The 9,780-nt window shown below is 42.2% G+C and overlaps 1 protein-coding gene across 1 annotated transcript; it reads left to right on the forward strand.

Moving 5' to 3' along the window:
- The first annotated feature begins 7,493 nt into the window (after nt 1-7,493).
- Nucleotides 7,494-8,547, forward strand: OXGR1 (oxoglutarate receptor 1). The gene has a single exon (XM_057366169.1). The coding sequence runs from the start codon at nt 7,494-7,496 to the stop codon at nt 8,466-8,468; it is 975 nt and encodes a 324-aa protein (XP_057222152.1). The 3' UTR covers nt 8,469-8,547.
- The last annotated feature ends 1,233 nt before the right edge of the window (nt 8,548-9,780 follow it).

Raw genomic sequence — 9,780 nt, forward strand, 5'->3', positions numbered from 1 at the left:
ACAAAGGTATGAATTCCACAGGTTCAGTTTGCATGAATTACCTCTTCTAAGGCTATTTTAGCAATCTGCACCTCCACCCAATCTGAATTGTTGAAGAGCCATTTAATTGCCTGGGGGTAATARTAAGAATCATTTAAAGAGCACAAGACTCTTTCAAATGCCAGGAAACTGCAGGTCTCTSAGGGTGAGSCTGGCAGTGCTGCCTCTGCAAGGGGGAAGCAGAGGGAGCAGCGTCCATGCTGGCAGAGGAACTTCTCTATCATGAGAATGGAATARGAAGTGCTTGTGATGAGGAGCCTGAACACCTCCCCTGTTGTACAGSTCTCTGCCTGAAAGCAAGGGAAGTTGCTCCAAAAAATACAAGATCTTTTACTCTGTGGTCAAGCAATGATTTGCAGGTAATTTTCTGGTGATTTCTGCTTCTGTCTGCTTTGACAAGATACATTGTCATTTCACTTTGAGTGAGAATTGCTTCTGTTTATTGCTTTATAATACGAAAATTCTACCTGATAATTACCTCACCTTATCAGAAACAAGTGCTAAACAACTGCAAACAACCAATGCAAACAAGTAATTTACCAGTTCATAATTTCAGTGACTGTGTGAATAACATAATTAGGTGATCTTGGGAGAGAAGATCAGAAGTGTGTCCTAAAYGGCTGAGTTCCCTTCCCTGTCCTCCTTACACTCCTCTTGGCACCAGCCCCACTGGAAAAGGMTCATTTCCAAAGCACAAGGGGAATTTCAGGAGATGGGAACTGAAAGCATTCAGTACAGGTAGGAGCAGGCACGAGAGGGGGTGGCAGCAGRGCCACCCAGGGCCCCTCTGCCAAGAGCCAGGCAGGGCTTGTGAGAGAGCAGTGTGTGGCTGATAGAAAGGCTCATCTCTGGCCGTGTATGTTAAAATCATATGTCGAGGGCTGTGAGGCTACAAATCACTTTTTGAAGACAAAACCTTATTWGAGTGACCAAGGGCAAAGGGCAAASTTTCCTTCASCACAGCATCCTGCAAACAAATTACAGGAGCAATGGCACCACAGGAAAATATATCTTCAGTGACTGGAAACTTGCTTGTACACTGGAAGCCMCATGAGCAGCATCCTTTGCCCAATCCTCTACTGACACGTTACCAAAAGCCAATTTTTTTTTCAGTTTATCTTGGAACTGAAAAAACCCAACAAAATAATAAGGCAGCAAATTGGTCCTCTCTGTTTTCAGTCCCACTGAACTGGGTCATTTTCAGGAAACGGCCTATTACCTAAAACAATTATGGCTGTTGTCACATCTCCAATGAGTTTAGTTTGGTTTTTAGTGTCTGCTGGGAAAACTTTAACTGGCACAGCTGCTGTGTTTAGGGCCACTTCATAGCTGGGTGTTCCTTTGGGGCTTTTTATTCACYGGTTTACACTCTTGACAGTGCTGCACCAAAGTACCTGAGCACATACTGGCTTTGAGCTGGTAAATTGTCCCATTGTCTTTTTCTCTCCCTACTTCCCATGGGGCAACACACCTTCTGAAAGTTCAGCCATAGTCTATGGGCTGCAGTAGATTTTATCTTCTATGCCCTGTAGCTGATGAGCACCAATTCACTTCAAGGACTAACATTAGGCATAAAATAGTGCCTCAGATATATATGGGCAATTTCTGGAAYTCTATTGAACTGCTTCTGCTCAGCCGATGTGGCAGCAGCACTKCTTATATTCCAGATTATGTATGCAATTTTCCTAAGGTAAAATATCCCTTTCCAAAAGTTTTCATTAACAGTCTCTATTTCCTACATAATTAGATGACAGCATTTAACTGTGATTAATTTAGAGTTACAGTGCATTTAGGGATTAAAAATGCTGCCCTTACCATTCTGTCTCGGGGAAGAAATACGAAGGGAGAACTGGAGTTGATTTCCCCATGTGATGAAGACACACGATATCATTCTCGGCAGAACGGAGCATCTCCCCATGGTGGTCTGATAACCATGGTAATTAGGTATTCAATCACACACAGAGAAACATCAGCCAAACAAATGCATGTCTGCTAAGGGAAATAACCCATGCAAAGATTATGTGTTTGCTGAACCAAAAGTAAAACGTATAATGAAAGCTCTTAAGACTCTGGAGCCTAACTCTTGCCCAACAAACTGCCTATTTTCCTGCATAATTATTATTCAGAGCCATTTCTACTGCACCACACTGAGTGCCATCATGTCCAAAGGTCTGACTCTGAAAGGAGCCTTTCACTCATGCTCATGGATTTGAGGTAAGGTTTTATGAAATGAGGGTGGCCCCTCTGCTAATCTGTGGCTCTTCATGCCTGTGAGGTCTAATTACACTCAAGTTCAGCAGTGATGCTGGGACACCACAGAAAGCCCTGCTATAACCTCTTCCATCCCAATACTCACAAAAACCAACAGCCAGGCCATCCAGAGGAGAGACACATTGTCTGGAACCAGCCATGAAGCAAAATAAAAATACCAGGCTTTGTTCTCCACTTCTGTATTTCAGACTGGAAGTTTTTGAAGGAGATGATTGTGTGGGCCAGTGGGGCAAACCCATCTGCCATCATGTGCATACTGTTCACCCTGCCATCACAGAAGGAAAAATACAGCATGAAAAGATGATTATGTTTGCGTCATGCACTCTGTGATAACTGACCTTACCTACCATATAAAGTTTCAAGAGGAAATATTAAATTAATCCTGCCACCAAATCATTCCAGTTTCCTTTCTATACAGTGACTAAGAGCAACATTAATATATGCACGTGCACTCTATAGAATTTTATTATGTCAGGGAAAATGTCAGYCCATCTGTCAAATTAATCCAGCCTGCCTGAAACACTGTTGAAACAGGAGATGAGCACTGTCTCTTTGGGAAGTATTGCTGGAGACCAGCTGGTGGCTGGTAGCTGGTAACAGTGAGAGAAGCACAACTCCACAGCAGGAACCCACGTGCAGCTTCCATGCCAGCCCCAGCCAATCTGCCTCTGCTGCTGTCCTCTTGCCCYTGGCCAGTCCCCACCATAAGCCTGGAGCTCACACACCCACAGAAGGAGCCATTGCCTGTCACAGAAGGGCCAGAAAGAAAATACAAGATTAGGAAAACTGGTCTGGCTTCAGTCAGGTCACTTACCCAACACATCCCATGACTGCACAAGCGCTGGGGTCATTGAAAAGGCATAGTTTAGGATGACGGGAGGAAGGTGGTGCTGCCAGCTCTTTTGACTGCAGCCTGCAATTAGAGTCACTAAAGCTGACTGTGAAACTACAGGGTATTTTGATTTCCCTCCAATGCTTGTAGAGGGGAGAAGGATGATGACAGTCTTAAAGTACAAAAAGTGCCTTGTTTTTGTGAAGGATCACAATGAGTTACCAATAGGCAGACTTAAAAGGTTCTATGGACATGATGTGGAGAAATGGCTGGTAAAGATAAAAGGTCCACAGACTGAGGAGTTGCAAGTCACAGTGCAGAATCATCCCTCATCCACAGAGATCCTACATGAGGCCAGACAAGCTGTTCAAACCCGATATTCACATGTGGCCCTTGTTAGTTTGTTCTCAATTTCCCTGGTGCCTGACACAGGCCACAGGGCCAGTCACATGGCTGCAATTGAAGCCAATATTTCCAAAGCTCTCTGTGTGTTGAGGAGCTGCTGTAACCATGGTGAAAAACACAGGGAGGATGCAGGGGTGCAGTTGCCACAAGGTTTCTGCAGCTGATGATGAGACAAGATTCGGGTGTGCTAAGGAGTGTAGCTCCATCTCCATGCAGAGCAGCTCTACATGAGTGACTTCTTGTCAGTCACCATCTCTCAAGATTGGTCTGAAAATGCGTGTTTTATTTTCTTCTCCTGTCCAGAGTCAGAAATTCAGAGGTGACCCCAGTGCCTGCTTGAGACCCCAGTGCACCAAATCCCCAGCAATTCTGGGTCACAGCACCAGGAAAGCCCATTTCTGCTTTACCTCAGGTTCTGCCACAGCCAAGGAAGGATAAAAATCAGCCGCTGCTGCACAGGTTCCCCATTGCTCAGGGGTATAATGGATTAAGTAGTGAATGCATTAAATGATCCCTAACTATAATTAGCTCCCTCTGTGCTTGTAACGCTACAGCCTCATACAAATGGTTTCTAATGACACATGCAGTGTCTAGGAACAGGGTRATAGCTATTTAAACAGTTGCTGATCCCTGAGATGGTACATGACAGTGTATTTTACAATTATTGAGAAACTTTGGACATTTTTTTAAAAGTGCTCTGGGCATTGACCTAGAGAAAAGCTTGGTTAGATGAGAGCAGAGAGGRTGCCCTTTCCCTAATGGTAACAGATAGATAATGATCTAGTTGTCAGGCATTACTGCTGCCCCAGTCTCGATTGTCCCCGTTACCACTCTTTCCCCTCAGTGTGATTAGCAAAACAGATAGCCAGCTCCCAAACCATGCACAGCACAGGCACTCAAGGAGAGTCAAGACTGTCTTCTGAAAAATGCTCTTATATATACAGTTCTCAGTAACTACACCCACATATGTAATGTTCAGGCATAAAATCTTGCTCATTTTGTACTGCATCATCAGCTCATCAGTGAGTAAAGACCTGTCAAATGTACTGAGGCAGAAAGGCTGCTGGCCACGCTGGGCAGCTGGAGCCTCTGTGCATGGACCACGTTGCTGAAGCCTACGGTTTCAAAATTCAAGATGCTGTGACTGTTTTTAAGTAATAATAATCTCTTTTGATCTTGTTCCTCGAGCTAAGGATAATAATGAGATTTTTATTCAAGAACAGCCTTTCGGCTCAAGAAACATGGAAAATCGCTGCTCTTRTGAATTACGAAGCCCAAAAGCAAAAGCTCAAAATAAAACAAGTTTGCAACTTCAGCTACTCCAGTAATAACCAGCTAACACACTGYAGATATTTTACTCACCAAAAATAAGCAGACAGTTTGCCACAGTTTCTGAAAAGCACATTGTGCCAAAAGAAACATTCATTTCTTTTATGAGATGAAAATTGTACTCTGTTAGAAATTTGCTTTTAATGAAGATAGTGTGTCATAACACTTTTCACCTGACCTTGAAATGACAACATGCCTTATTCACTTTGGTGATCAGGTTTCACTTCACAGGAAATGGAGAATAAATTTAATTTTGTCTTTTATAAGCACCTGCACTCACACATCCATGCTAATTTAAATGTGATTTGTTGCTATTTGAATACTACAGGTCTGCCTCAGCACACAGAGCTGCTGCAGCAAAGCCTGATCTGCCCACTGAAGGCAAGACAGCATGAATGATAGAGGGCAAAACTGGACTCCTTCAGCCACCCAGTTCTAGGAGCTGACACCTGAGCCAGTAACTGAGGTTTTCTACCTCAGTTCCTCAGCTTCCTAATTTACAGCCACATGGAGCCTCAGTCAGAYAGGGAGTGAATGTATACTGCTGCAAAGCCATACTAAAACCTGCTTCACTGTAAGGAAGACATAAATACATTTCATTTGAGCTCTTTGCTCAAAGCAATATCAGAGTGAGGAGCAGAATTGCAGGTTTTCAGGTAAGCAGTATTTCTCCATTTTCAATTTGGAGGGTTCAAGATTGTGGTGAAGAACCGATCAGCAGTGCAAGAAAGCCAAACRGGGGATGAATCAAATATTCTAGTAAATTTGTCTAACTTGATATGAAATATACTGGAGAGGCATAAATGTGGGTGACAGTAGCATCACTGAGCAGCAGAAAAGAGAGATAACATGCATACTCCTAGCTTTTATGATTGTAAATCTGGATTGGTTTAAAACAAGCTTCATGGCCTTTACCTAGTGTATCTTTGACTGCAAAGCTTCTAAGCCAGATCTAATATTAATCTTAAAAAGCATGATCATTTTAACTAAATTGTGGKGAGATTGCTCAAATTTCTCTCTGAAGTGGTCCTTGCTGGTTATGATCAGATAATGCCCGTTGGTTCCCTGCTTTAATTACTGGATTTGTCAGAGCAAATTGATCATGTTCCACCAGTTACTGGGATAATGAAGAGTCATAGAGGTAACTTGTTAAATGTATGAACTGAATCACATCAAAAATTATACACAGGAGGATTTCCAAGACTTAGTAAGGTACAGTTCTGTCTTTTTTCTGGTTTTTGTTTGTTTTAATGTGTTGATTTCACCCTGTATGTTYCATGTAGCACTGTTTCATTTTAGAGATGCCGTTTCTAGGACAAGAAAACAGTAGTCTGCCTAGCACTTTATGAAGTTGCTTTAATGTATTTTCTCACATGGAATTGGTTAGAATCTGGAAGAGTGGTTCTCACCTGAAATGCTGAAGACACACAGAGGCACACCTCTTGCCTGACTTGAGATATCCAGATCTGAACTAGTCACTTGGGGCTGCCTTTTGTATCAATGGAAAGAAATAATGCCAAAAGAGWAAATAATTTATCTTAGAGACCTCAATTGTGGGTAGATATATTATGCCTGAGAGGAACTTATTTCTCTCCTTTGGTGATAAAGGGGCCTTAGGAGGACTGGCTCCAATTTATGCATCTAACTTCCCAATACCTGAAGTTAGATGAGATGGTATTCATCCTTGGTTACCATTCTTTTAGGTTAAAACACCACCAAGAAATGTTGTCTTGAATCCACTGTGGAGAGATCCAAACTGAGACAAGAAACCATTCCAGAGACAAGTCTACCTAGTTCAAATCGATATAGAATGGAAAGCTAAATCACTGCCTTCTCTCAATATCTGTGCTTTCCATTTTTCTTCTGCCCTTTGAGAAACAGTGTTTAACAATTTAAGTCAGTTTTATGCCATTATGAAGCTTGAGTAAAAAAAAAAAAAAACACAGCAAAATAACCCCATCCCCCCAAAAAGGAAATAACTTCCAAAAAAACCCAAACCAAAACATTTATACAGTATAAAGTATAAAACTTTATACTTTGATGACTCCAAGGGAATAAAAGCACATTCAGGGAACAATCTGTCAGGTTATGGGAGCATCAGGTCCTAAGATCTGTAACTAAATCTAAMATCTTTTGGCTTTCATGAAAGCAGAAAATGGCATCTTTGTTTCATGAGCCTGAGACACTGATTAGCTCAGATTAATGAAGATAATATATAGATATGGTTCTACTTTCTGAAAGGTTAAGAATAGTTCACAGTTTTGCAAAATCTAAGCCTAAACTCCCTTCAGCTCTTTAAATGTGTGCTTACTACTCTCGAAGATTAGCAGATAAGCACAATTGTCTTCTTCAGTGAAGGAGGCTGAACAGAGTAAAATAAATAATTATCAAAATTAGGTGTAAACGACAGGAAAGGATGAAATTAAACATTTTAGTRTGGTTATCTGGGTCAGACTGGGCACATTAGCAAATCCTCATCTCCTCTCACTACTATGCTTTCCGAAACATACAACATTTTCTACAGCTACAAAAGGTTTAACTGGAAGCATTTGTTCCAACAAATCAATTAAAACTAAACATGTTATTTTTGTAAAGCCTTAAGGAGATTTCTGCAAATATGGCATCTGAATACACCAGCAATTTTACTGCTCAGCCTGGCCCCGCAGACCGATTGACAAGCTGCAAGGATGAAGACTTCATACAGGTGAAATCCTACCTCTCGGTCCTTTACAGCCTAATCTTCCTGGTGTGCTTCCCAGGGAATATTGTGACAATTTTTGTTTACTGTGTTAAGATGAGGCCCTGGAAAAGCAGCACCATCATTATGTTAAACCTGGCTATCACTGACCTATTRTACGTAGTCACGCTTCCTTTCTTTATACACTACTATGCTAATGGAAATAACTGGATTTTTGGAGACTTCATGTGCAAGTTTATTCAGTTTTGTTTCTACTTCAACATGTACAGTGGTATTATCTTCCTGAGCTGCTTCAGCATCTTCCGCTTTTTGGTAGTTGTGCACCCAATGAAATGCCTTTTCYTGCGGAAGCGAAGGTGGGCAGTGGTGATTTGTGCAGCCATTTGGGTGATTTCCCTGGTGGCCCTCAGCCCCTTGGCCTTCCTGATTGCCCCACATCACAGCCAGAATAGGACGATCTGCCCAGACCTGGCTGCTGCTGAGGACTTTGACACCAGTCGCTGGTACAACTGGGTGCTGACGGTGTTTGCCTTCTTCGTGCCCTTGCTGACGGTGACTCTGTGCTACGTGCTCATCATTGGCATCTTGGCCACCGGGCCGCACACACAGGCTTGCTACAAACAAAAGGCTCGCAGACTCACTGTTCTCCTCCTGGCAGTCTTCTATGTCTGCTTCCTGCCCTTCCATGTCTTTCGAGGGATTCGCCTGGAGCTCCGAGTACAACCCGTTAGCTGCCACTTGAAGAGAACCATCCATTTTATGTTTATTATAACAAAACCATTAGCAGCGTTAAATACTTTTGGAAATTTACTGCTCTATGTAGTGTCAGGAGATAACTTCCAGCAGGCGATCCTCTCGCTCTTCAAGTTTTGGACAAACAAGAGTGTGAAGTAGAAGAGATTGATGCCATTCAACATTTACAGAGGAAGGACCAAAACCTGCCCTCAACCAGCCAGGAACAATCTCCCAGCCATCAGAGTACTCAGGTTAACCCAGCCAGTGCCAAAGGAGATGTAATCTGTTCTGAGTTAAAAATTGATTGTCAAAGGAGAAAATTAATGATTAAAAATAAAAAGTTTAAAATAAAATACTAATAAATGAAGTGTGAAACTTCTCAGAAATGTTTATGCATTTTCTTCCTGAATCTGTGGTAGCTCTTTTGGAGAATGGCCAGTTTCAGAAAAAAATACTAGTTTATTAGTGGCAGATACAGATTYAGGATGGGAATAATCTTAAGTTAATCTTACCAATTTAAAAACTAAACCCCTAGTCTAAACTAGGGGACCTGTCTTTGATTTTCTTCTTAAGCCATGGAAAGGGGTAAGACCCTCTTCTTGGGCCTGTAGGAGGTTCATCTCACCTCCCTGGAGACACTGGTAGGTGCATGTATGTAGCTAATCACCTTGTCCTCATTTTATAATTTTCTATTATAATGGAAAGAAATAAGCAGTTTTAGAGTGTGATTCACTGAATTATTCTTGCTGTCTGCACTTGGACAAGATGAATCATGACCTAGAAGTGCCTGTTTCTCTCCACTGACCGTAACAGGTAAGTAGATCAGACACAGACTCAAATGCTCGTGCCTGCTTTTAAAGAGCTGGGGTGCAGCTCCAGTGTGACTGGGACAGATCACTTTCCAGAGGTGGCTGAAAGTGTGGCTCACACAGTAAGACCCYGTTCAGTGCCTTTAGTGACTGCCTGAATAGCAGTGGTGGGGTAATACAAGATTGCTACTTATAAGAGTTTTCCACACTACTGATACAGAATCCACAGAATCATAGAGCAGTTTTTCTTGGAAGGGACCTTTAAAGGTCCTCAAGTCCAGTCCCCCTGTGATRGGYAGGGACATCTTCAACTAGACTAGATTGCTCAGTGCCAYATCCAGCCTAATCCTGAATGCCTTCACAGATCTGGCATCCACCACCTCTTTGGGCAACCTGTGACAGARTTAYACCACCCTCATTGTAAAAAATTTCTTCCTCATGTCTAGTCCGAAACTTCCCTCATATAGTTTTAAACCATTACTCCTTTCCCTATTGATAAAGGCCTCATTAAAAAGTATCTCCCCATTTWTCTTGTAAGCCYCCTTTAAGCACTGAAAGGCTGCAATCAAGTCTTCTTGGAGSTTTTTCTACTACAGGTTGAACAATCCCRATTTTCTCAGCCTTTCCTCATAGRAGRGGTGTTCAAGCCCTCTGATCTTCTT

This window comes from Malurus melanocephalus, unplaced genomic scaffold, assembly GCF_030028575.1.
Source record: "Malurus melanocephalus ecotype Western Australia unplaced genomic scaffold, MMel_1.1 scaffold_61, whole genome shotgun sequence".
NCBI lineage: Eukaryota > Metazoa > Chordata > Aves > Passeriformes > Maluridae > Malurus > Malurus melanocephalus.